The sequence below is a fragment of the Phragmites australis genome, chromosome 18 (genome assembly GCF_958298935.1).
Source record: "Phragmites australis chromosome 18, lpPhrAust1.1, whole genome shotgun sequence".
Classification (NCBI taxonomy): Eukaryota; Viridiplantae; Streptophyta; class Magnoliopsida; order Poales; family Poaceae; genus Phragmites; species Phragmites australis.
The window spans coordinates 20711065-20738137 of NC_084938.1; the positions used below are offsets into that span (position 1 = coordinate 20711065).

At 46.3% G+C, this 27073-nt stretch overlaps 2 protein-coding genes across 3 annotated transcripts; one reads left to right on the forward strand and one right to left on the reverse strand.

Moving 5' to 3' along the window:
* The first annotated feature begins 5791 nt into the window (after positions 1 to 5791).
* Positions 5792 to 6696, forward strand: LOC133898694 (uncharacterized). Of its 2 annotated transcripts, XM_062339367.1 has the most exons (4): positions 5792 to 6022; positions 6113 to 6250; positions 6356 to 6472; positions 6608 to 6696. In XM_062339367.1, exons 1-3 carry the CDS (start codon positions 5807 to 5809, stop codon positions 6470 to 6472), a joined length of 471 nt encoding a protein of 156 aa, XP_062195351.1. In that variant the 5' UTR covers positions 5792 to 5806; the 3' UTR covers positions 6608 to 6696. The 2 variants fall into 2 exon arrangements, with proteins under 2 accessions (XP_062195351.1, XP_062195349.1); XM_062339365.1 differs by having other exon boundaries at positions 6356 to 6696.
* Positions 6697 to 9481: 2785 nt separating this feature from the next.
* Positions 9482 to 14709, reverse strand: LOC133898693 (cinnamoyl-CoA reductase 1-like). Its single transcript, XM_062339364.1, has 5 exons — positions 14337 to 14709; positions 14054 to 14208; positions 13777 to 13965; positions 12314 to 12666; positions 9482 to 9919 (listed from the first exon to the last, which is right to left on the reverse strand). The coding sequence occupies exons 1-5, from the start codon at positions 14500 to 14502 to the stop codon at positions 9694 to 9696; spliced, it is 1089 nt and encodes a 362-aa protein (XP_062195348.1). The 5' UTR covers positions 14503 to 14709; the 3' UTR covers positions 9482 to 9693.
* Between the last annotated feature and the right edge of the window lie 12364 nt (positions 14710 to 27073).

The following is a 27073-nucleotide window of genomic DNA, read 5'->3' on the forward strand; positions in this document are numbered from 1 at the left end:
TCATGTTAAGGATCCTGCAAGTACACCATTTGAGATAACAACTGATGGTACATCATAAATAACAATCCCAGTAGTATCTCAAGGTGGGTCTATCCAATATCATATTCTCTAACATAAATATCCACATTATTGACCTGGTATCTCTATACCTATAATCCATGAAATGTGATCATCAATCAATATATGTGTCGGTCTTATGTATTATCACAATGATATACGACCAGGAATCGACTAAGAATAACATCATGATATAAACAAAGAGTTTCATGAATAAGTCACATACTTATCAATCAATATAAATGATAGCCATTCTTGGAATAACACATTATTCGGTAGTACATGACATAAACGTGTGATACAATTATCTCTATGATTGTCTCTAGGGCATATCACCTTCAGTGAGGAGACGACGTTAGCTCAAGTGAGGGCGAGGCGACGGTGAGTGCTGCTTCCCTTCGGTTGGTTGGTGGTGGACTAGTGGGTGTGTCGGGGGGGGATTGACGACGATGATCGAGGAGGCTTATATTGGGGTGGTGGCGTTCGGAAAGGGCTGCATTGGGACGGAGGACAAAAAGGCCCAACAACAAGAGTCTAGTGGAGTTAGGGATGGCAGTTATATATATATATACACACACACACACACACACATATAGAGAGAGAGGGGGGGGGGAAGGGGGAACTAATCTGTACTCTCAAGAGTACATCCTCCCGATTTGGTCCATAGTTGATCATGTTATAACTGAGGTGTATACTACTTTCTGAAATATATATACTACTTTATGATATGTATATAATATTTTCTAAGATATATATACACACATCAAACATGTCCATAGTTGATCACGTTATAACTGAGGTGTATACTACTTTCTGAAATATATATACTACTTTATGATATGTATATAATATTTTCTGAGATATATATACACACATCAAACATGATCCGCTACTACAGAAATAATTTAGTAGGATACCCCTTGTACAGATGCCTATTTGGGGTCATCTGTACAAAGGGTATCACAGATGGTTCCAAAGTAGAACCATCTAAAAAATAACGAAGAGTAGTTTTCACAAAATGGGACACTTTAGTACAGACGGTTCGCATTTAAGAACCATCTGTACTAATAATATAGATGGCTCCAATATGTGACCATCTACACAAATGATATAGTTCAGATGATTCCAACAGAAACCGTGCGTCCTGCAACGCTTGTACGTCCCGACTCGCAAAGCCCCCACGCGTTCTCCACCCGTCTGTACTAAACCCATTGCCTATTAGTACATCATGAACACCACCATCCACAGAACCCTAGCCGCCTCCCTTCTCCTCTACCTCTTCCGCCTCCCTTCTTCGCTGCCTCCCTTCTCCTCTACCTCCTCTACCTCCCTTCTCATCTATCTCCCACAGAACCCTAGTCGTCGCCTCTCTGACATCCTCCTCCAGCATGTTCAAATCCGATCGCCAGATCCACCCTCTTTGCCGATATAGGCATCCTTCCACCACCCCTCTTCCTCCTCTCTAAGCCTCATCATCATCATTCGCTAGAGCAGAGATCTGCCCCGACTCAGATTGGTTTCTTTCATTACCAGTAAGGAATTGAAGCTCTAGCTTGCCTCCATGTCTATCTCCCTAATCCATTTGGTTTGTCTTGGATTTGTTTTGCTTCGAGCGATGTTCCAGTGCTGTGGTGCGAGATCTTGTAGAGGAGCTCGATCCGGTGCGGCGTGCTCCTGTGCTGTCGCTAGTCTGCACTACTTGCTTGATTTGTCTCTAGTGTTGACAACGAAGTCCTGCAACTTCACAGAGCTCCAGATCGGCATCAAGGTATGTACTCTGTAGCTGGGATAAGTTGTTGATTCGTTTTACTTGGTATTGTTTCGGATTTCTGCGGATCTGCGATCAATCAGTCCGTTGATCTAGCAATGACAAATGGTCTGTTTACACAAGTGCGGGGTGAGAGGTAGTGAGCTGAGCAGATTCGCAAGCAAGGTGACTGAGTTCAGAAAGGGGTTGACTTAGATGATGCTAGGATAGGGAACCCAGATCTACAAGTACAAATGGGTTCCTTTTTCCCACCTGAACTACAGAAATAATGGATTTATGGAATGCACTTAGCTTCACTTGACCTTTTATGATATTATGTTTACAGAATGAATTTATGAAGTGATTATGGTAGCGTTAATTGTCAATTGCTCATTATTTCTTATACTCAGTGGACAAACTAGAAGAGGTGAAATGGTTTATGTAACCAAGTAGCCTGTATTGGACTACTCCCTTATTTCTTATCAAATGCTCCAGTAGAAGGGATGGAAATTTAAAGCTGAGTAGATAACTTTTGCTGTGAATTTCGATCACTGATTCAAAGATAATTGCGAACTCTTTACTAACAATCATAGCATCATACTATGTAAGAAGTAGAATGTTCAGTCACTAATTGATGTGCGCATTGGGGAGTGTGGTTGGTGAAGGATTTGCATATGAACAGGTTTTGCTTTAAGCAATCCTTTTAATGATTCGTGCATACGTAATACACACACACACACACACACACACACACACACACACACACACACACACACACACACACACACACACACACACACACACACACACATATATATATATAATGTTTAGCACTTTCTTTAACTCGAACCTATTTTGATATCTATGCAAAAAGAAGTGTGGCAACTGCTTGGCATAAAGCAAAACCTTGTTTGCCATTCTTTCTTGATTAAATCACTCTTTGCTACTTTTCCTGCACTATATTACTTTACATATAATTCAGCTGAAAGGCTTGATATGCTGTAGGGGACACTCACAGATGGATAAGCTATATTGCAATTCAGTATGAAAGATGAGGAGCCCATTCAGTATGAAGAAGATCCCCGTGAGCTGACTGTAATTTTACTTTTGTTTGAAAGTTTTTCTATATAAGTGTTATACCAACTTCTTTACATACCAACTAATGAAATGTCAGTTCTAGCCTCTTCCTGGCCATTCTGCTTTAAAAACAAATATGGGTCATAATTTTATATTTTTGTTATTTTTTGTCTGGTTTTAGAATCGTCTATACAAATGATTAGTACAGATTAATTATTTATATAGATGGTTTAAAAATCGTTTATACAAATCTGATTGTATAAACTCTTTTTCACATATAATTTAAAAAATGTTCAGTACAAGATTTCTAAACCATCTATATAAATAATTTCTCTAGTAACGATCTCAGAAATGTTATTTTTTGTACCGTTCGATCAGAGTAGTTTAGTATTTTTCTTTTGGGAAAATGTGAGTGCTGATCTTAGGGTACTAACAAAACATATTCATGTACACGAGTGCTGATCTTAGGGTACTCAAGTGCTATTTAAAGATCTGCTTCCAGTTCGTATCTGTTGCTTGGTCTGCACATGTTGGAACAATGTCTGTACTTATTTCTTTTCTGAAAGCACTGATCGATTACTGCTACTACTTTGTTGCTCTGTTCATCTTGTAGGACATAGATGTTTTAATTTGCGCATGATCATGTAAGCTTGATATCGAGGAACGACAGTGAAGTTATCTCAGACCAGGAGCTCGATCGGAGACAATGCAAGCAGCTCGTCATTGAACTCATGATGCCTGCAGCAGTCTCCTCCTTGAAGATGCTTTCTAATTGGCTGCTCCCACCTTCCTGTTCATTAATGGTGCAGATCGATCCTCCTGTACCGACCACATTCTCTACAAATTTCTAAAGAGATTATTATTATTGAAATTTAATATGTTCACGTCCTTAAGATTATGATTCATATCACACGATATAAGTCTTTGAGCCACATTATTGGTATTAAGAGTCTGGTACATCTCTCCCTCGTTAAGATCTTCATCGTCATGTTTATTCCAATATTTATAATTCTCTTTAAATTCACGTATGACCAAATATGCATACACATTGTCTAGTTTTAAAAACTTTTTATTATTCCTGCAATCACGATATTGATAATACATTGCCGTTTTACCATGACCTTTTCATATCCACCAAAACAACACTTATGAAACTTCACCCCGCCCAGGTATTCTAGACAAGTCTGGATCTCAAGGTAAATATAATTTCTGCCCACTATCTATAATGTAAAGACATTTATTCTTCTTTAATAATTATCTTAATTGGATAATTAAGCATGTGATTAAAAATTATATACAATTATATTAGATCTATAACATGAAGCGGTATAGATCGAGCAAATCTATTATCAAATCGAACATAAATACAAGTCACTTGTACTAAGATTTTAGATAAAGATGCAAAATAGTCGATTATAGCTCAAAGTATAAAAAATCAAGATTAAATAGAGGTTAGAGGAGGAGGAAATAGGGAGATATAAACCTTCAAAGATCTAGCAACAATCCAAACTTTAAATCAACAAGATATTAGAGAGTTTCTGGTGAAATCGAATAAAATCGCCAGATCTACTATGCGCGTAGTACTGTTGAGTTTGTTCTGCGCGCACAATAGCTAGCCAGCTCTTATAACAGAACTAATTCATCGGTGATGGGTCGGAATATAACCCCTTATCTATATCAATTATAAGTGACGGATTGTAACATGACCCGTCACTTATGACTCCTGCGGAAAGACCCGACACTTATGACTGGTGTAGAGAGATCTGTTATTTATGATCAAATCATAAGTGGAGTTATAATATAACTTATTACTTATGACTGATGTAGGGAGACTCTTCACTTATGATCCGGTCATAAGTGATAGTATAGTTATACCCATCAATAATGTGATAAGTGACGACTGATGACTTGTTATCAGCGACGAGTTAAAGTCCGATCTCGATCTAAGGCTACATAAGTGATATGTCATATAATGATTCGTCACTAAATTATGTCTTCTTTGTCTGTTTTTTATGATGTGTTGTGTTATTTTAAAGCTTATGTTCTGTTTTCTGGGGATGAAATTAAAATCCTGTCGTCAGAATGGCCAGGACTGTGTTCTTTTTAATTCTATTTTTTCAGAAGATTTCGTTTCTATTTTGAAAAAAAAAAGCTGTTGTACAGCAGTATGACTATGGATATTTTATGGAATTGTTCCTGTCTGTAAGCAAGAAACATGACGTATGAGAGGATACACTGCACTCACACACAATTCCGTTCGCGCGCGCGATGCACACAATGCATGACAATCCATCAAAGTTCAGTTCGTGAGAAAAAAATTGTCGATGAACTCTGGAATGTCTGAATTGCACAGAGTCTTTCAGAACCCGACACCAAAAAGCCACATCGCCCTGCTAGCTCACAGCTCACAAGTCACACACCAGACCAGCTGCCCGCGCCGTTCATGCAGACGACCTGGAACCCAACGAATTCGACAGCCCAGCTGGCGTTTCTGATTCCCCGAGCTTTTTATTTTATATTTCGAAAATAAAAAATTGCAAAAATAATCGTTCATTTGAAAATTTGTAAAATTAGACTACTGTCACCCGCTGCACCTGTTGCCATTCCAACTAACGATAAATTTTAAAATAAAGACATAATACATTATATTGCTCTTAAAATTCAAAGTACTATTGAATACTCATAAAATATTTATTTTTTTCAAATGGACGACAATTTCCTAGTTTTATAATTATTTCAAACGGACGTCTATTTTTATAATTTTTTATTTTCGAAATATAAAAATAAAAAATCCTGGTTCCCCCGCCAACAACTTCGTTGGCCGGGCCGCACCGGTTGGCGAGCTGCACTCGCATCACGAAAGGCCATATCCCATGGGGCCATTTAGGCCGCCGCACCAACACCCCGTCGCAGAGCCCACGTCGTATGGACGCGGCGGCACCACCGCAGCTTTTCCGCCTCCGGCAGGCCCGTTGCCAGCTCGGGCCGGCCCAGCCTCCCCGTTTCCCCAAACAAATCCCCCCACCCCCTCCGCAGCCGACGATGTCCACCGCCGCGGAGGACGACGCCGACTACGACCGCCGCGCCGACGGGTCCGTCATGCCCGACGTCCTCGCCAAGGGCCGCGAGGCCTGCTACAAGGTAGAGCCCTCAACCCCCTCCCCTGCCCCGCTCTCCTCCCCTTCTTGCTATCCGTTACTGATGGGAAGAGGCGCTTCTGTCTTCTGCTAGGCACGGGACGCCTTCTATGCGTGCGTGGAGGAGTGCGCGGACAAGAAGCCCACCGAGATCGCTACCATGGGGCTTCTCTACCCTGCCGACTGCAAGAAGTCCCGCGCCAACTTTGTCAGCAGCTGCCTCCCCACCTGGGTACTCACTCCGGTCCACCTCGATGCCCTCGCCGGTTAACCCCTGCACGATTTGCGCGTTTCTTGGTTGTTCTTATTGCCACTTGGGTTTGATTTTCTTCGGCAGGTGAAGCACTTCGACCGGGAGTACTGCGCCAAGAAGCGGGTGCAGAGGCTGCTCGACGGCGACGAGGACCGCCGGGGCCCCATCTCGCTCCCCCAGCCCTACACCTTCAAGCAATAGGTAGCCCTGCTGCGGTTCTGATCTTGGTATTGAGCTGAGTTGGATCAGTTTTATTTTGGTATCTGGAATTCTGGATGCGATAGTATTAGTTTCAGACTCAGTGTTGTTTTATATGGATGCTTATCTGATGTGCAGTAGTATGTTGCTCGGAATTGTTAATGAATGAGAAGGAATTATATCGGACTTTATCACAATCAAGACCTTTGTTGTCATAATTCTTAGCGGAGATTTCAGTTGCAGTGTCACTCATAATCCTTGTTGGACCACATGTTCTTTGATGCTTTGTTTCAATTGATCAAGGGAGAGGGGTAAACCAATATTATTGGATTAGTGGTTTCTTAAAACCTGGTTGCTGGAATGCCAGTTGCCATATAGATTATACTGAGAGTGAGTACACAATGTAGTTTCTCTGACATAAGTTTAATGTTCTTTATGTTTCTCTTTGTCATCTTAACTGAAACCTGTTAATTTTGTTGGACTAATAGGGTTACATTTCGGTTTTATCATCCTAAAAACTTAATTCCTTTACCGTCTTTATATCTCTTCTAAAATATGGCCAGTCACTTGTGGAGGTTCTTAACGGTAAAATCAAGATTCAGGTTCGTGATATGAAATAAGGCAATCAAAAACCTTTACTTTGAACATGATAATGACAAAATGATCGGTTTCTATCGACGACCTTCTATTAGGTCCATTATCAATTTATCATAACAAGTGCACTGGTGGATCATCCCCTTGTACCGTGTTGTTGACTTGAAACCTAATTCACAATTGTTTCATATTCTTGGAGGTACTACATCTATACCATTCTATTCCCTCTTTTCCTGTATCTAACTATTATTTTAATGCATCAAGATGTCTTAGGGCTTTGGCCCTTGTGGTTTTCTTGAAGTCCTTTGAACACATTTTGCACATAGTAATGGACCACTTTGACGGCCCATGAAAGCTCTATCTTCGCATTCACTAGACTATGTTAATCGATAACTTGAGTATGCCTGGACAATAGAATCCCAGTGAGCTCCATCTATCCTTGGCCTGCTAACAGCTCAGTTTGCTATTTGGTCCTTATGTCTTATACATATGAATTCTGATCATGAAAGGGATAGCTGAGTTTTGTTTCGCTTCATTGGCCTTCATTCTAGGTAGTTTTCCATGTGATTGACAAACCAGCTGACTGAATAACATTTTATCATTCAACTTAATATAGAGAACCAATTTTTGACATCGGAAAATTAAATCACCTGTTGATTTACACTAGAAGATGAATGAGTGAAAGACCATTTGAATTTTTCTATAGTAAGGAGACTTCAGACAATCACTGGTTCAATCACTATATGCATGTTTTTCTCCACGGATGTGGTGCTTTATAATGATTTTCTTTTTTATATCCGTCATAGTGCCTTAGAATTAGATCTGTTGTCATTTAGCATGTATAGGTTTAAAACATAAGAAAAGGGGATGCACCGTCCTGGATTTTATTTTCATATAGTTAAAGTGCAAAAATAATATGACATGCAATGAGGGACTGTGGCAAATAATTCTTTTTAATCCCTCTATGAAAACTGTGTCTAATTAGATTGAGTAAATGACAAATATAAACTGTCCCGAGACGCTATGAGCACTTTGTTGGAGGGATTGAACCTTTTAAAAAGCTACTCGTAGTTTAAGCTTCAAGTAAAGCAAAGGATAGATTCAACATAGGCTTTTCACAGGCAGCGAAACTACAGACCGAAGTGCCTCAGCTTTTCATGTCAGTGCAACTTGAGCCTTCTTTACCTCATAAACCTCCATCTTCTTATTTTGATTGTCCCCTCGGCGCAGTTCCCATGCTCTGATGATGTCTTCAGCCTTCACCCCTGATCGCCCAATCCATTGCACATCCAATCCACCATGCCTTGTTCTTCTTTTCTCAGCAATTTCTTCCATTTCTGCATCAATTATATAACGATGAATATCAATGAAATGTCACTTTTGACATGTTCTTTTTTCAAATACTATATTTTTCTTGTCTTCTGCAAAGCCCAACAATTCACTTTTGACCCAGACATATAAAATTGTGCCACTTTGGATTTAGAGCTCATACTATTGACCCTTGCTTTTATTACCGTTTTATTTGTTTCTAAGGTCACAATCAAGTATCAGCTGGACATTACTATAACGGCAACTCATATTTCTGAGTGACCTATATTTAGTTCAGCAAGGGTTTTTGTTTGTGTGCATCTCCTATGCTGGGTTCTGTCAGCTCAGGACACAAGTCGGTCTCTCTCTTCTTTTTTTTTTTTGGTGTGTTAGGTTGTGACTTATGACATTGTGTAAGGTTTGTTGCTCTCTGATGATAATGATGCAGCATCACTCCATTTAATGTCATACTTGATTCTAATTGATTGTTGTTGATTCCTTGTCCTCAATGACCTCATTACTTAGTTTATAGAGGAAAAAAAGGGTCACAAAATGGAGTTGGTGTTGGGACATTGTTGTACTCCAGGTCCCTTGATTGGTACTCTCCTGTCTCCTCTCTGTTCACCAACTCACTTGTTTAACAGCTCCGGCCTCTTTATTAAGTGCTCTTTGTTGTGTCCTTCCCTTTTATTTTCTTATTTGATCTTGTTATTTAACTCCAGAGTTTGTGATCTTGGTTGGCTGTCAACTGTAATTGTTTTAATGAGTTGTGAAGATCCTGTAACGCACTGTGAATAGTTTGTTATGATCAAGGATGGACGTTAGACTTTCTTTTTTTATATAGCTGCTCTTGCATCAGCCAATAATGGATCTAATTTCTCTTATTCAATTTGGCTACCTAACATGAACAGTACAAGTTTGTTTGGTATTTTTATAATCCAAGGCCTCCTGACACTGTCATCCTTTCCAAATTCTAACCACGTATAGCTTGTACCTTATGTTTGAGCAAGTTAAAATACAAGTTTCATCATTTTGTTATTTATCTAAAGATTACTTTGGATCATGTCAGGGGGTATGTCAAATGATTCAAACCAGTAATTTCGGTAACAATTTTTCACGCGAAAGTGTGGGGGAGTTCCCCACAGTGCATTTTCATTTATAAATATTAACCGTATTTATTCACTCACTATAGTCCACATGAACAAACACGACGTTACAGGTCTTAGAGTGGGACCGTAAGAACATCAGACAACAAACAAGCACTACTCGGTTCACAAGGCAGTATGAACATCGTTTCCTGTTTCTTCGTGGTATAACCTGCCTCACGATCGGATGGCGATCCCTCCCTGCATCTCGGCGGCCGGGGCTTCCTTCTCCGCCTCCATCTGCTCTCCGTCGCCTAGCACCGGCAGGTGGCCCTTCTCCTGGAGGCTCTTCACCGTGTCGTACAGCGACTGGCTCACCGGCCTGAACTCGAGCCCGAGGTCCCGGAGCTTCTGGTTAGACATCTTGTATGGCTGCTTCCGCGGGTTCACCTCGTCGGAGCACCTGACGACATGAAGCAAACCCTCATCAGCAATAACCAAAAGTGTTTAACTGAAGTAGTAGCTAGGTTTCAGTTGTAAAACGTCACAGGACCAAGCCAACAGTACAGGTCAAGATCCCTGCATGAATATTCACTTTTTTGTCTATTGTTTTTATCTTTTCTTGCCATATTTCACTACACAAAATGACGTCTCTTCTAGTGTAAACACAGGGTGCGTCCTGTGAGCAGCTGAGATTCCTTTCAATTCCTTGGACCCAAAGCATATGGTTGTACTGGTGGATCTTGAGGTCAGGTTTTGTTGGTGAGGTAAGATCACGTCATCAGACCTGTCGACAACGTATCTTTGAAACAATCATATAGACTTTGTCAAGGATCTTGAATAAACATCAGCCACATTCAGGACGGTTCACAGGATTCATACCAGGGAAAGGTACAAATAAACGGATCCTTTTTAGTCCACAGCTGTTGCAAGTTGCAACTACGTGGTTCGCCACAATAGAAAGTTGAATATTCCCGCGACTAAGTTGCTTGTCAACATAATGCTATTGCTAATGCATTAGAAATTCAAAGTGTTCTGGTCTATTTTGCTTCCTTTTTTTTAGATAAGGGAATTATATTTCATCTATGTAAAGAAAGAATCCCAGCCAATCTATCCTGCTTCCTTTAGTGGCACTTCAACGTCGACATCTTCCATGTGTGTATCTTTGAATGAAACTACCTCTCGGTTCATGATTTGGTTGAAACCAATATTGGAGGATGGGGAGTAATTTCAACATGCTTGTGTAACGATTAGTTGTGTCTCAATCTACTAGAGGTACTGAGGTAAGAAAAAGTGATTGCAGGGGAGACTGTATTGTTTTGCTTTCTTACGTGTTGATGCTTCAAGGTCAAAATTAGGTCTCACTACGACCAATCAGACTAGGAGCCATGCTAGATTCAAGTGTTTGTGCGGTTAACTAATAAATGATTAGGGTGGTGAGGAAAGCGATTCAGGAAATTTCTATTATATATACAATAATTTTTTGCCTCGAAAACTCTGTTAGTAAATTAAAGGGAAAAAATAGCTGACAGCTGATGAGAAAATTCCGAAGAATTTTCTGTGTTTTTTCCTTTGTTTTCTAAGCTTTGTTAAACTTATTCTCTTACATAATTCTATAAGCAAATGGCAGCAAAATTGGGCAAGTAAGGCTGGGTACCAGTGCATTTTGAGTTGTGTTTTCTCCATGCTCTTATTACACCAACCGTACTTGAACTTGCCAACGGCACCTGCCGAAAAGAACAAGCCAGACAGGACAATGGCCATCTGGATTGCAAAACCACACGCTACTTCTCCTGCTCTGATGCTACACATTTCTACCATTCGGACAGCTACTCGTCAAGGGCTCACTGTCCACTGACGGCACGCAGCCACCACTTGCACTTGCAAGACAGATAGCAGTAGAGTAGCGGCCAGGCAAGCAGGGATTCTGAATACTGGTTGAGTTAGTTGTGGCTTGCAGCGGGAATAAGCTCACCAACTTTCCTAGACGGAGACGCGCACGTATCAGCTAGTCCTTGCAAAGTCTCGAGACATTTTTCAGTGGCAAATGTGTCGCCTTATAACAGTACCTAGGACCTAACAAATGGGTTCTGCTCCAAGCCTTGTGCTATTTTGTGCCCCTTGTGCAGTACGCTAAAGGCAGCGTCAGGGCTAGGAGTCGGGTTCTGCTCCAAGCCTTGTGCTATTTTGTGCCCCTTGTGCAGTACGCTAAAGGCAGCGTCAGGGCTAGGTGTCGGTTCACCTGAACCCACTGCCTGCTGCAGATGACGATCACTCGTTTACATGCTAAACGGAGCTGAAAGCTGCTCTACCGCTGATCGTGCCCGGCCAGTCTTACCCATCCTTACCTACCACGGCCAGCGGCTCCACCTAGTTAATAAGTATGCTTACTCGCCACCTAATCAGTCGTTACTTAATGCCCAACGCCCCCTTAACTAAACAATCACGATGACACGTCTAAGTAGACGAACTAGCCAAATTTATTATATTATTATTTAAGTGTTAAAAAACTATCATATTTACTTTTAAGGTCACAAAATTATCATATTAATCAGAGAAAAAAAAATCAAAACCTCCCGTTGTTATCTAATGGTCTATATTAAATCAAAGAATCCATATCAAACACGACTAATAAATAGTTAAATTCGTAATAAAAAATAGCGGTTTCATTTCTATATGATTCAGGAAGCAAAATATTTAAATAAAGAGTTCAAATAAAATATAATAAATAATAAAAAGAGAGTAATTTTTAGTTAAATATTATCGTAATAGAATAGTCACGTTATTAATGTAGACCATTCGTTTAATTAATAAAATGATTAAGACATCAATTAGAAGCTAGGTTCACTTAAGTTACCTGATGGGGACGGGATACTCGGGGAAGAGCTTGGCGAGGATGCGGACGACGCCCTCGCGGTGGAGGACGCTCTCGGCGCAGAGGTAGCGGCCGGACGCCGTGGGGCTCTCGAAGACGCGGAGGTGGGCCTCGGCGACGTCGCGGACGTCGACGTAGGCCTGCACGGCGTTGGCGAACTTGCTGGCAGAGCCGTCCAGGTACTTGAGGATGTGCGCGACGCTGGCGTTCACCGTCGGCTGCAGCAGCGGGCCGACCACCAGCACCGGGTTCACCACCACCAGGTCCACGCCGCGCTGACGCGCCGCGTCCCACGCCGCCTGCTCCGCCACCGCCTTGCCGTAGCAGTACCAGTTCTGCGCGCGCACAGACCAAGTCGCCAAGGACGTACGGCGGACCAACATGGTTAGTAATTGGACCGCAATGGCAGATGCAACAGAAGCTAGTTTGGGAAAGGCCATGCAGATGCAGTACACTGGGCAAGTGAACTGTTCAAGTACCGTTGTGTCATGCTGACGGAATTATCGCGCAAGGGTTAGAACTTTTTTTGGATGCATGGCGGAATAATTAGGATGTTGGAATAGTTCATGGGGCCTACGAAAAAAGAGTTATTCGTTTTTCTTAGTTGACGAAAGAGGTTATTGAGGGGTGTATGCTTCGCCGGAAATATAAGTGTGGAGACATACTTTTTGGTAATTATAAGATGTTTTATTAAATACGCTAAGCTGAATGTTCCATGCATGGCATATGACGGGTTGACGCTACACGTTAAAATTGTGCACCGCACATGCCCGGGTGGACTTCCAAGACGCACCCATGTCCTGCTAGTAGAACTGCTGCCTTTCACTTGGCGGGCCACACAATCATGCATCTAGCAATTCAAGTAACAGGGCTAGGTTCGAATTTTGATTTTTGTCAGGTTGTTTCAAAAAGTTCATGCATGCGTGTACGTGTTCAAAAAACAAGGTGTCAGATTTTGAAATATCCAGAACAGTCCTACTCGTCTTCGAAAGCGAAACGCAGAAGAAACAGAGGTAGTTTCCGCGTCCTTGTAAGTTTCGTGCGTGCGTGATCCATTTCTTCTACTGTTCTACATGGTGTGGTTCTGCCATGCCGCACGTGTGTCTACCGCCATGGCCTCATGCAGGTGCTACGTGCGTTACATGCACCCGCGTGACATGAGCAGGTTGTTCTTAACCTTAGTTTGCTGCACCTTTCTTTGAACTGGTGCATCACTAGGGAGAACGGAATTATTCAAATCTAGTGCTCTCGGCAGACACGATCCATGAGCACTTTCATTGGCTGCCTCAAAAGTCGAACTCTTTAGGGGTGGTAGGTAGTGATAATAACTAAAAACGCACCTATCTCATGATAGCTAGCTTTAGTTTCTTTTTTCTTTTTGTTTTCTGTAGAAAAAAGGTAGCAAAGCTGCTCGGGGAGGTAGAGAAAAATGACCGAGCCCGTACCCTGGTTTCCTTGCAGAACTTGAGGTCGCTCCAGCACGACTCGTCGACGACCACGTCGGGCCCGCGGTTGGGGTCCATGGTCACGGCGCCGATCGACGACGTGAACACCACCCGTTGCACCGTGCCGGCCTCCGCCGCCGCGTTGATCACGTACTCCGTGCCCCGCACCGCCGGCTCCACCATTTGCTCCTGCATGCATGTAATGCGTACGTCACTATCTAAGCCACGGTGGCAAGGTGATGCTGAGTTCGCTGCGCGCTGATCAAGCGCTACTCACAGGGTCGTCGGTGACGGGGGAGGCGGTGTGGAAGACGCCCTGGCAGCCCTGCACGGCGCGGCAGATGGCGTCGTAGTCGAGGAGGTCGGCCTTGCAGAGGATCAGCCGCTCGGCGGCGCCGTCCAGCGCCTTCAGGTGCCCGTTCTTCGGGTCATCTGACATCGCCATTAACAGACCAAGAACCCAACGTACGTTAATCAGCTGCCTTAGTTCTTACAATATATGACTCTACCAAACAAAAGAAAGTAGCTAGTGTGCGCATGTGCGAAGCGTCCGTGCATGCCTGGGTTCCTGACGGTGCCCTTGACAGTGTACCCCTTCTCGAGCAGCAGCTTGACCAGCCACGACGCGATGTACCCGGCCGCGCCGGTGACGCACACGGTCTGCCCGTTCCCCACCACGGCGGCATCGGCGCCGGAGCCGGCGGAGGCGACGTCGACGACGGTCATCTTGACGACGATGATCAGTTCTCGTCTTCCCTAGCTACTGCTCTTTTCGTCACGAAAGCGCTACCACGCGGTGGAGTATTGCGGAAGCAGAGCGATAGGCAGAGGAAGTTGATCAGTTTAGTCTTTAGGTTCCTGCTACGGCCGAAGCTAGTGAGTAGGTAGGTTTGGTAAGGACTCTTTCTGACAGGGGCGGTGTGTTGGAGTGGTGCGGAATTTATAAGCCAAGGCGATCGAGGAGCTAGACCGCGATGGCGAGACCAGGGGAAAGAAGAGACGCGAGCAAGGTGAGTGCAGTCCGTGTGCGTGAGTAGCTGAGACAGCGAGGTGGATAAGCACAGTGCCGTGGCCCCCGCCGGCGGGATCGCGATCCGGGGTTAGGTGAGGCGATCCTACCGTCTTCGACGACGTATACCTGTCAGCGTACGCACGCATTGCGTTGCGGTCTCGTACGCCTCCGCGTGGGCGAAACGGCCTGCGCTGCACGACGCGCGCGGCCACGACCCCGGCCCTGTGCCCGCGGCGTGATGGATGAATGGACGAATGCTACGTGTTTGTGTACTGGCGCTGTAGCACACTGGAGCTAGCGTCTAGTCATCGTCGGCGCCGTGTCTGTGCAACCGCCGCCGCCGCCGCCTGCTTTTGGTCTGCCGGGAGAATATCAGTGGAAATCCACGGCGTGTGTTGTTGCGTTCAATTGCATTATCTCGTGGCATTGAAATGAAAAGGCATGGCTTTGATTTTAGCAGTGGATTGAAATTAATGTTTTGATTTTAGCAATGGATTGAAATTAAAGTTTTGATTTTAGCAATGGATTGAAATTAATGTGACTTTTTTTTGAGCGGAAGGGGCAGGAAGCCCAATTAAAATAGGTTAAAGCATAGAGGCTATACCCCTGGGTTGACAGAACACTCTCTCGAGAAGGTTGAAATTACAAAAAGGTCCTCTACCAACCCCTTCTCTAGTTACAAACTTTTGCAAAAAAGACCATAGCAAAACAGAAAAATACATTGAAGCACCACAGAGTCATCCGCTTCACCCTCTTCAGACCATCTCCAACTATATTCCCTTCATTTCGTTCCCTTTCCGATTCTCTTCCTCGTTCTTATTCCCTTTATTTCCTCTCATCTCCAACAGTTTCCCCTAGAGGGGAATCGCGAAGTGAAAGGAGAGAGAATCCCATCCTGGAGGGAATGACCCTGGGAATCCCGTCGTGACAGGAACCATGAAGGGAAACTGTTGGAGCGCTGAAGGGAACGAAAATCCCGTCGTGAAGGGATTTTGGTCCCTAAAGGGAAACCGTTGAAGATGGTTTCACAACCGATCGTTGTGCCGCTCGTCGGACCACAGGAGGTGGAGAAGAACCGCCAAGATCAGGAGTTCAAAGCCCAGACCAAGCCACCGAAGATGACATCTAACTCTGTTGAAAAGCGGCGAGATATCGACTCACGGGAGCACATCGGCCGCCATCCCCTCGACTTGGACAGGCAGAAATTACTCTGACTTGTGTGGTGTTAATTTGGGAAGGAGAGGGATAGGGATTCTCATATGAATTTGAATTCTTCCGGTTGTTGTGTCTGCTGTCTGGGCGAATGGATGGACGTCGATCGATCGACGCCATCGCGCCACCACCACGTGATTTTGCATGAAGGGCTGAGAATTACCTCGCCACCGTGAGATCAGCAACCTTGCTTCTTTAAATGAACAGCTAAAGTGCAAAACACATAGAGTATATTTAATCTTGCACTGTAGTTTATTATATGAACTAACTACACACGTTAGGTATAAAATTGTTGTCCGTTAAGTGGTTTAGAAACATTGAGAAATTGCATCTTACTTGGCTAGAAATAAAACATAATTGAAGAATATATCACCACTTTAATATAGAGATCGGTAGTCGTCCTGATAGCACCACACTTTAATCAGAACAATCATTGGAAGTACTTCCCGTGACAAAATTGGACCACAAATATACAATTTTAAGTTGTGATTATTTTAATTGAAATTTCATTGAAATTTCGCGAATTCTTGTAGTTCTGAAAGCAAATATTTCCTTTTTCTTTGATTCCTAAAACCTATATAAGATAAGGATGTCCGTTTGGTATGTGGCAATATCCCTGCCGCGCTTGTTTTTCCCTTGTGTTCCCCGTTGTGAACGAAAATATATTGTAAAACCAAAACCCTGGCATTGGCTAAGCCACCTCCACACCTGAGCTGGGGGTTAGGTGAGGCGATCCTACCGTCTACAAGAGGTCTGCCACTACCAGTGACACCCCCAGCTCGTGGCAAAAAGAAGCCCTGGCAATGTACGAGCGCCACACAAGGTGCTCGCACGACTGTCCCGCATGGCCCATGCCACGAGCAAGCACCACGAGAAAACCGGAACCCGGCCGTCCGCGCTCGATCGGTGTCCAAGCATCCAGGGGCCCCGAACGGCGAAGGCCCCGCCACTCCCCATCGAGAGGCCGGTGTGGCAGGAGGGCACTCGCGGTAGCTCCCTCTGGACACCGTCGGTTAAAGGCAGCACCGGCCGCGGAGGAAAAGCTGCCGTGCCCTGTACCGGCGTGCCATGTAGCCCGCGCGTCGAGAGAGATTACGATCGGCGTAGTGCGCCGCTGACCGTCCCGCGCCGCGCGAGCCTTGTGGCCTCGCTTGCCTGCCCGTGTCGACGCCAGCGCGCCTGGCCGCTCGCCCAAATCCGCGTGCGAGTCAGAGTGGCCCTGGCTGCGTCTTCAATGTAATGGTCCTGCACGCGTTGGACCCAGTCCAGCTCGTTTACTATCTCAGCAGCACCGCAGTCTGCAGCTGCGGCTTCTTCGCCGGTTCACTTGCGACTTTGTGAGCAATGATGCCTTACCTCGGTTCCGATTATGGCGGTTCGTTTTCTACGCGGCGTCGGCGTTTGTGGAATCTACCTTTGAACATTGCGCGCGGTGCGCCTTTGAGAACGGTGCCAGTTTCCAACCGAAGCGCACGCGCGCGCACACTATTGACGTCGATACGAGATTTTAAATTGCCACACTTTACCAGATTTTACGTGGCAGCTGTTTGGTTAATCGGATTTTTAGTTTATTATGGTTTTTCAATATTTAACTCCGTTTATCATAGACTTGTACGCCACACCTTAGGACGCCGTAGGCAAGGTTTGTTAAATAGATGTGGCAATGTATGATATTGAATTGAACATGTCTTAAATCTTTCCCTTTTGTTCTAGTGTGTCGTAGCGTTCAGTTTTTATTGTCCGAATATTCATATTGTGGGTATTTCATCAGTTGAATCTAAATTCATTATATAGTTGTTAAGTTTTCAGATTTAGTTTTCTTTACTGAATTAACTCTCTTCTTTTTTTTAATAATATCATCATCACTGATACCCTCGTTTTAGGAGGAAAAAACCCTTCCTCCTTTCTAGAAATTCAAAGTTGGGTAAGGATGCTCGCGTTATCTAGATCAATCGGAACTTGTTAACGCGGTGTGGGCATGGTAGGAAATATCCAGCGTAGGTTGTAGGGTCAACTGTTTTCTTTCTTATCACAATGGACTAAAGAGATTAGAGTTAGCTAAGTATATTTTTTAAAATTTATAAAAGTTCCATTATTTATAATTTTTTATAACTTATAGAGAAGAGGTATGTTAAGATAGAGTTCGCTTAGTGTTTAGAGCTATCTTTTGAAGAATGAAGCGTAACCTCAGCAACTCTTTCATATGTAATTATGAGAAATTGTGAACGATAGAATTTGTATAAATTTTAAAAAATATACTTTAATGGTTAGTATTGGAGCTGCTCTTAGTGGTGAAGCTAGCTGTGGGACTTGTGGATAATCTGGAGTTCTGGACACGATCTGGCTCCACTATGCCATGAGCGTGTCCGATTCCATGGCTTGATATGCTCGATGTACCACGCACCAGAATTGGCATGGCAGGTCATGCTTCGCCTGTTGTGGGTCTCTGCTGCACTCTTCAGCGAGTGGAGCATGGCATCCAGCTATCCTGAAATCACGCTTGTCTGTTGCTGCCGTGTGCACGACTACTCATGCACTCCATCCAGTGTCAGTCAGTCATCCGCGATTCCCCGGCGAGATGGAAAATCACGCTGATACCGTATCTGATATGGCTAGTTATCTCCTGGTTTGGTGGGGATGTTTACAGGTTCAGGTAATGAAAGCGTCGCTATTTTTTTTTCGAACGGGATGGAAATTATATTAAATTGAAAGCATAGTACAATCTAACTTCCAATAAAATCCTGAAAGAAAAGGAAATAAATAAAAAGGGCACCCAGGGAATCTTAACGAAAGAGCAAACCCATCTATCATGGACCCTACGCCACCGAGACGCAACAAAGTAGTTGTCGATGCAGTATCTCAACCCTTTGGCCAACCTTGACGACTAGCTCCAAAACATGGAAGAAGCCGCAAGAGACAACGCCTCGAGACCCAAGACGAGTTAGAACGTATTTGAATGCTGAACGAAAATCAATAGCATCAGCATCAAAGTCGATCGAGGAAACTAGAACAGCTACCACTGAAACAAGCCTCGACAACCTGAATCCACAAACAAACAGTAATGAGATCAAAGCATCCCCAAACATATAAAACCAAACAAACCAACCTAATACAGAAGTCACCAGCGAGCTCACCTAGACTAACAATTCTATCGAAGAGTCTATGCGAGACAACGACAAGAAACAAAAACCAGTGAGTCGCTGGCTTCGACAACACACACAAACCTAAATCTATAGCCCTACAACAACTAAAAAGTAGAGACTACTATACATGAACCCGTGGAGGAACGACCTTCTCCCCCGACGTCGGAGACGATGCTAAAGGAAGGAACAAGCACGACAGACGGACACTGTCGGAGGATTAACTCCTGTCACAGGGATCCCGAGAGACCCCTTTTTTAAGATTTGGCCGGAGGATGATCCTGAATAAGTTCGTCGGAGAAATAAATAGGAATGAATGCAACGGCCGGTGGTGGGGGTGTTGACCTAGTGCAAGAAAGAGTAAATGCACTGGAGTTTAGACAGGTTCAGGCCGCGCGGGGGCGTAATACCCTACTCCTGTATAAATGCTATAACTGTCCTGAGGAAGTCTCTCAAGGGTGTTGCTGGTTACAAGAATTGTGGCCTAACTAAGAGCCTGGAGCTTCTAGTTCTTCGGCTGGAACTGTGCTCGACCTTGCTCACAGTGTCTCTCGTTGTTGGTCTTGTTCGTCTTTTTTGATGTTGGTCTCTACCGATTGATGTTCGTATGGCCCGCCCCTTGCTTCTGTGCCGCCGGCGGCTTTAAGTACCCGCCGGCCGAGACATGCCCCGAACGGAAAGGAGGGGGCACGAGTTCCAAGACGCCATGAATGGAAAGGGCGTCATCATTTCTTCTGGGTGAAGTGACCGGGGGTGGAAAATGCGTCGCACGCCCGGTCGCCTGTCACCATAAATGCCCTGGCAACGGGCGCTGTGGAGAGGGCCCACCGGGCAGCCGCAGAGCAACCCGGCGTGCTCGCCCTGTCTTGTTCCCCTGCCACAGCAGTGCGGCAGACGGAACATCTTGATCCTCACGACGCTATCCTGAGATAAGCCGGATGGCACGGGACGGGACCCGTGCAATTAATGACCCCATGCCTCTTTGCCAGAACATAGCAGGAACTGACGCGGCGGGAGCAGTTGGAGATGTCAGACCACGCACGCTCATTAAATGCGGCCTCGGACCTTTGACCGATTAACACCTCGACGGTGGGTCCCTCGGGGGCCTTCCTGGGTCGTCAGGGTACCGAGTGCTCGGGGGTACTGTTTACATCCCCGAGCACTCTTGCATGGATCTTCGGGGAACCGAGTGCTCGGGGGCTGCCACGTGCAGCCCCGAGCACTCTCTCCCGAGCACTCTTACACGGACCTTAGGGGAACCGAGTGCTCGGGGGCTGCTACGCAGCCCCGAGCACTCTCTCCCGAAACTTAGCTCTTCTAAACGTCGGGGGAACTAGGGTGCTCGGGGGTGACCGCACACCTTCCCGAGCACTTTCTTCCCGGTACTTAGACTCCGTGGATCATCGGGGAACTGGGGGACTCAGGGGGCCACCGACCGTGGCCCCGAGCACCTTCTCCCGGAACTTGAACTTTTCTCGTCCTACAGGAAAGATCTCGCAGAATGACGCCATGTGGCTGGTCTGATCTCGGGACTCGGGGACCTGGTTCCTGATACACCGAGAGACACCAAATGAGAGGAATAAGCACGATAGACGATGACCGTGGACAACGAGAAATCACCCTTCGGACGCCTCTATCCCTCTATAGCCTTTTCTGGAGAGCTCTCTCCAGAGAGAGTCCGTAAAGCGTCGCTACTTTCTGAGCAAGTGTCAGCTCCAGCACGATAAGGACTTGTTCTAAGTACATGGAGGTGGTTTAATTTACCGTCAAGCAGCCAGCCGATCTAGAAGACTAAAAAGAATCCAGAAGGAGCCATAACAAGTTGCATATTGCAAAAAATAACACATGCCAACCTCACCGGGATTGAGCAATCGCAATTGCAGCCGGAGATCTCGTTCCCCTCCTTTTCGTCCACCAACACCAGGCTATCTACAATCAAGCAGTACTAAAAAAAAAATTACTACCATGATTGAAACACCATGACAACACGAGATACCGTGTGCTGTGGTTGCTTGGTGCTCACTTCGTTTCATTTCATTGAAAAGTAAGCAGCTGTTACTGATTTACCCAGACGACAGCGGTAGGTCGGCGTTTCCGACCGCCTTGAAAGTCGAACAGTCCATGACATCGACGACGACATTCGAACACGATGGGAGCAAGAAAGGTCACATTCATACACGGCTGCTCCTCCGTGATTCCAAGTTTCCAACCGCTCAAGATTCAAGAAGCGTGACCGGGGGGCTGCACACGTGTTCCGATATGGTAGGACGAGCACGGAATGGGAGTTTTTTTAGATAAAGGAAACCAATTCCGGCCTTTTGTCCGGAATGAGAGTTGGGGACAAAGATCCTGCAAAATCTCTGTAAAAAAAACCAGTGCTACGCGAGAAGCCTTGCTGTTCGATTATTGGGCAATGGCTGGAGTTAGGTGCTTACTGAACTGGGAACGATCACATCGCTTGATCGCTACGTTACCACCACTACTGAATCGGATCATGTACTGCACTGGTAGTTGAGAGCAAATCATCCATTGTACTGCACTAGTAATTGGGAGCAGCGATCCCTTTCATCAGTGCTCCTGCATCGCAACAGAACGGATCGTCTGCTGTGGTCGTTGAGAACACACACACCTCTTTACCCCCATACCAAGTATTACAGGACACCAATATCCAGTGGATTCCTGACAGATGGAGCAGTCAACACACGGGAGCCATTGGACACGACGATCACTCGCCGTCAAGATTCCACTAATCCAAGACGGCCAAGAAAGCCGGAGCCAACCGAAAGATGGTGGCCAAATGCTACTCTTGCACTAGGCATCTACGCGTATGATTATTGGGCGATGGCCGGAGCCAGGAACTTCTACTCAACTGGGGTATGGTCACATCAGTGCATCACTGCTGAATCCAACTTATACTATCTACCAGTTGAGGGCACAGGACAGGGACCTCTTTCAACGGTAAAAATCTAAAAAGCAGATAATATATTTAATCATATTTATTAAAATGGATAACATATTATTGTATTTACAATTTTAATATACCTATTCGACACCTTATTTACCGAAACAGATTTTCGACGCACCGTACCCTAAAAATAAGTCAGCCCAGTTGTTTTCGACACACGAGATGCCGAATACGGCAGTAGAACATATTTTGCACCACATGTGCTGAATATCACCGGCCCCACTTGCAGCGAACATGTCCTTAGAAAGATTATAGTGGAACATCTTTAGGGTATGTATGTGGTTTTGGTGATTAATGATAATATAGTTAATAAGGCTAATATGTTTGTCAAGTATATACTTTACTACGTCTCATAGATGCAACAAAAGAGAAGTTACTAAAGTTGAAACAAAGAGAGGAATGAATTGAACTTGTTCTATGAATTTTGATATGGTCAAATAGGATGGATTTCTATATAATCTTACAGAGATCTTCACAAGCTTTCTATAGAGCCCAAGATCATTAAAATCAGAATTCGGAGCGAAAAGTTGTACCAAAAATACATAACGTCGTTCAACTAAAATTTGTCTAACTAGATAATCTGTTGCTTACATCAAAACAGTCTGGTACTATACCAGATAATCCAGTGAAAATAATGAAAAATGGTCTGGTATTCACAAAAAGTTTAGAGTGGAGTTTTGCCTCGTTGGATCGTTGTTCACAAAATGAACACACTGGACTATTATTGACAGAGGGCTTTAAAATGAACATATATACATAGAATGATCTAGTGCGTGTGTCCAGTGTTCAGTAAGTCATCGTAGGATAATCCGGTATTCGCAAATGAGTTTGAGTGGGTTTCAACGGCTAGTTTCTTCTGCCGTACTCAATGGATGATCCGATGCATGTACTACTGTTGTCACCAGATTATCCGATGTTCATAGTTTCTGTGAGCCATTGGAGCAACAACTAGTCGTAGGTTTAAAGCTATAAATACCTTTTCACATACTTACAATTTACCTTGCTAGAGTAGGTAGCAAACCTCTTGAGCGGTAGAATAGACACACTAGATAAATCTAGAGCACATTTAGATAGAAATTAAGATAGTTTATCTTGTGAAGTTTTTAGAGCCAATTTGGTTTAGGTTTCTAATTGTCCTAATTCACCCCTTCTCTTAGGACGTCATCATTCCTCACACCATTGTTTTCGACACACGATTTACCGAAAACGACCGGGATTCCTTCGTGTCACATCTCATCGCCTTGTTGTCGCATCATGTCACGTCGATGCATCATTTTTTGCTAGTCGTGTTCAATGCATCGCGTGCTGCCCACTATAAAATGAGGAGTGAGGAGTAGCAGTAGTCATAGTATTGAGGGACATGGCCATGTTGATCGGGTTACCGATCAGGGGCGTCTTATTAGTAGTTTCGCAACCAACAAAGGAGCAGTGGAGGAGTTATATCCAGGACAGATAAACATTTGTTATATAATGCAATTCATATGTTCTAGTGCTATTCATGCTTCATTGGCCCTCTACATCTTGTAGGTTTAGTGTGCAATATGACATGAAGGATATTGGCCTCTCCATGTCCTGATTTATAGGCTGCTATAGTTCGATCCATGCCCACCGGATGCGGATGAGACTACAATTATGCAGTATTATGATGTCGGTGTATCAGGAACCGGGGGTCCCTGAGTCCCGAGACCAGGCCGGCCATCCACCACGTGTCACCATCCCGTGAGGTCCCTCCTGCAGGATGAGGAAAATCTAAGTACCGGGAAGAAGGTGCTCGGGGCCGCAGCCTCTGGTCCCCGAGCACCCCAGTTCCCCGATGACCCGCAGAGTCCAAATACCGGGAAGAAAGTGTTCGGGGAGGTGCCCGCTCACCCCCGAGTACCATAGTCCCCCGGTGGGCCGAACAGACAAGTGCTCGGGAGAGAGTGCTCGGGGCTGCACGTGGCAGCCCCCGAGCACTCGGTTCCCCGAAGGTTCTACACAAGTGCTCGGGAGAGAGTGCTCGGGGCTGCACGTGGCAGCCCCCGAGCACTCGGTTCCCCGAAGGTTCTACACAAGTGCTCGGGAGAGAGTGCTCGGGGCTGCACGTGGCAGCCCCCGAGCACTCGGTTCCCCGAAGGTTCTACATAAGTGCTCGGGAGAGAGTGCTTGGGGCTGCACGTGGCAGCCCCCGAGCACTCGGTTCCCCGAAGGTTCGCGCGAGAACACCCGATGCCCCGACGACCCAGAAGGACCCATCGGCGAGGTGTCAACCAGTCAAAGGTCCGAGGCCGCATTTAATGGGCATGTGCGGCCTGACATCCTGACATTCTCAACTGCTCCCGCCGCAGTGTCAGTCCCTGCCATGCTTTGGCAGGGAGGCGTGGGTTCATTAATTGCACGGGTCCCGTCCCATATCATCCGGGGTATTTTGGGATAACGTTGCCAGGATCGAAGCGCTCCGCCTGCCACCCTGCCCTGACAGAAGAACAAGACAGAGTGGGCGCGCCGGGCGCCTCTGTGGTCGCCCGGTGGGCCCTCTCAAACGGCGCCAGGACGTCCACAGTGACGGGCGGTCGGATGCGCGCCGTGTTTTTTCCACTGCCCCTGTCACTTCGCCCAGAGGGAATGATGACGCCTTTCTCAGTCGTGGCGTCTTGAAACTTGAGCCCCCTCTTTCCCATTTGGGGTAAGTCGTGGTCGGCGAGTGTATAAAAGGAAAGGATGGATAACACAGGAAGGGATCGATCCTTGAGAAAAAAAAGCGAACAAGATCAGAGAAATACACGAGAAAGCATCCGAAGAACACCACAAGCAAGCTCGAGCAGAGCTAGAGCAAGGGAGCCCCAAGCTCTCTGCTAGACAATATACCCTTGTAACCAGACGTATCCTTGAAGGATTCCCTTCGAGGAAGGATATTGCATCCACACAGGAGTAGGGTATTACGCCTCCGTGCGGCCCGAACCTGTCTAAACTCCGGTGCATTTATTTCTCTTTGCATTAGGTCGATCATCCCTCACCACCGGCCGTTGCATTTATTTCCACTCCCATTTATTGTTCTGACGAACTTATTCAGGATCATCCCCCCGGCCGAATCTCTAAAAAGGGGTCTCTCGGGATCCCTGCGACAGGAGTTAGTCCTCCGACAGCTGGCGCGCCAGGTCTCGGTGGTTACCACGTATCCGCTGGGACCCATCCTCCGGAACCGGGAAGGCACCAGGCGTGTTGTCAAGTGGGCAGTGGAGCTGGCGGAATTCGACCTGCACTTTGTCAGTCGCTAGGCGATCAAAAGCCAGACGCTCTCCGACTTCGTGGCAGAGTGGACACCCGTCCCCAATATCGTCCCAGAAGAGATCTCTGCCTATCCCGGGCACGACGCGCCCGGGTACTAGGTCATGCACTTCGACGACTCCCTCTCGTTGAAAGGTGCAGGGGCCGGAGTGGTTCTCACCTCCCCGACGGGTGAAGAGCTCCGGTACGTCGTGCAGTTGCAGTTCCGCGTGTCCAACAACATGGCGGAATATGAAGGTCTCATCGCCGGCCTCCGGGCTGCGGTGGGGCTCGGGATTCGTCGCCTCCTGGTCAAAGGGGACTCCCAACTGGTGGTCAACCAGGTATCCAAAGAGTACCAGTGCACGGATCCTCAAATGGCGGCGTACGTGGCAGCGGTCAGGAAGCTGGAGAGGCATTTCGATGGCCTGGAGTTGCGGCACATCCCTCGCCGTCACAACACTCTGGCCGACGAGCTTTCCCGCCTGGCCTCCTCCCGTGCGCGCGTCCCTGCCGGAGTCTTTGAAGAAAGACTCACACGGCCTTCCGTCCTGCCTGCCGAACAGGACGAAGGGGAAACCTCAAACTCAATTCAGGGGACCCCGGCGGTGCCCTCAGTGGGAAGCCCCGTCAGGGCACCGCCGTCCTGCGAGTGCGCTGCACTCGCCGAATGTTCTCAAGATGCCTCGTGGATGTCTGACATCCGAGGGTACTTGAAGGAAAAGTTCCTTCCCGGGGATGAGGCGTCTGCCGAAAGAATTGCTCGGCAGTCCAGACGCTATGCCATAGTAGATGGGGATCTCTACCGGCGTGGCGCAGGAGGTGTCCTCCTGAAATGCATCTCCCGGGCAGAAGGCGGCGATCTTCTCGCTGAGATCCACGAGGGCGAGTGCGGTGGCCATTCATCGTTCCGCACGCTGGTCGGGAAGGCTTTCCGGCAAGGTTTCTACTGGCCTACAGCTCTCCAGGATGCTTCCGAGCTGGTTCGGCGCTGCAGGGCGTGCCAGTTCCACGCAAAGCAGATTCACCAGCCAGCTCAGGCTCTTCATACCATCCCCCTGTCATGGCCTTTCGCGGTCTGGGGGTTGGACATTCTGGGTCCATTCCCCCGAGCAATCGGGGGCTATGCGTACCTATATGTCGCCATCGACAAGTTCACCAAGTGGCCGGAGGCGGTCCCAGTCATCAAGGTGACCAAAAACACGGCGCTCCAGTTTATCCGCGGCATCACTAGTCGCTTTGGCATCCCGAACCGGATCATCACCGACAACGGCACCCAGTTCACGAGTGCCCTGTTCGGGGACTACTGCGAAGACCTCGGCATCAAGCTTTGCTTCGCCTTCGTCGCTCATCCTCGGAGTAACGGGCAAGTCAAGCGCGCCAACGCGGAGATACTGAAGGGCCTCAAAACCCGGACCTATAACGTGCTCGCCAAGCACGGAAAGGGATGGGTGGACGAGCTGCCCGCCGTGCTATGGGCTAATCGGACCACGCCAAGCCGCGCCACCGGGGAGACTCCATTCTTCCTCGTCTATGGCGCTGAGGCGGTCCTCCCCTCCGAGCTCACTCTAGGCTCCCCTCGGGTGCATGCATATTCTGAGGGTGAGAAAGAGCGGCAAAGGCGCGACGACGTTGACTACCTGGAAGAGCGCCGGCGGCGTGCCGCCGTCCGGGCGGCTCGGTACCAGCAGAGTCTGCGACGATATCATCTGCGCCATGTCC

Excerpts from the sequence above, each read along its gene's own strand:
- LOC133898694 (XM_062339365.1), top strand. The coding sequence starts at position 5,807 with ATGGACGCGGCGGCACCACCGCAGCTTTTCCGCCTCCGGCAGGCCCGT. Across the intron at positions 6,023-6,112 it reads GCCGCGAGGCCTGCTACAAG|GCACGGGACGCCTTCTATGC; the intron begins GTAGAGCCCTCA and ends GTCTTCTGCTAG. Across the intron at positions 6,251-6,355 it reads GCAGCTGCCTCCCCACCTGG|GTGAAGCACTTCGACCGGGA; the intron begins GTACTCACTCCG and ends TTTCTTCGGCAG.
- LOC133898693 (XM_062339364.1), bottom strand. The coding sequence starts at position 14,502 with ATGACCGTCGTCGACGTCGCCTCCGCCGGCTCCGGCGCCGATGCCGCC. Across the intron at positions 13,966-14,053 it reads CCCCCGTCACCGACGACCCT|GAGCAAATGGTGGAGCCGGC; the intron begins GTGAGTAGCGCT and ends ACATGCATGCAG. Across the intron at positions 9,920-12,313 it reads GAGTATCCCGTCCCCATCAG|GTGCTCCGACGAGGTGAACC; the intron begins GTAACTTAAGTG and ends TCATGTCGTCAG.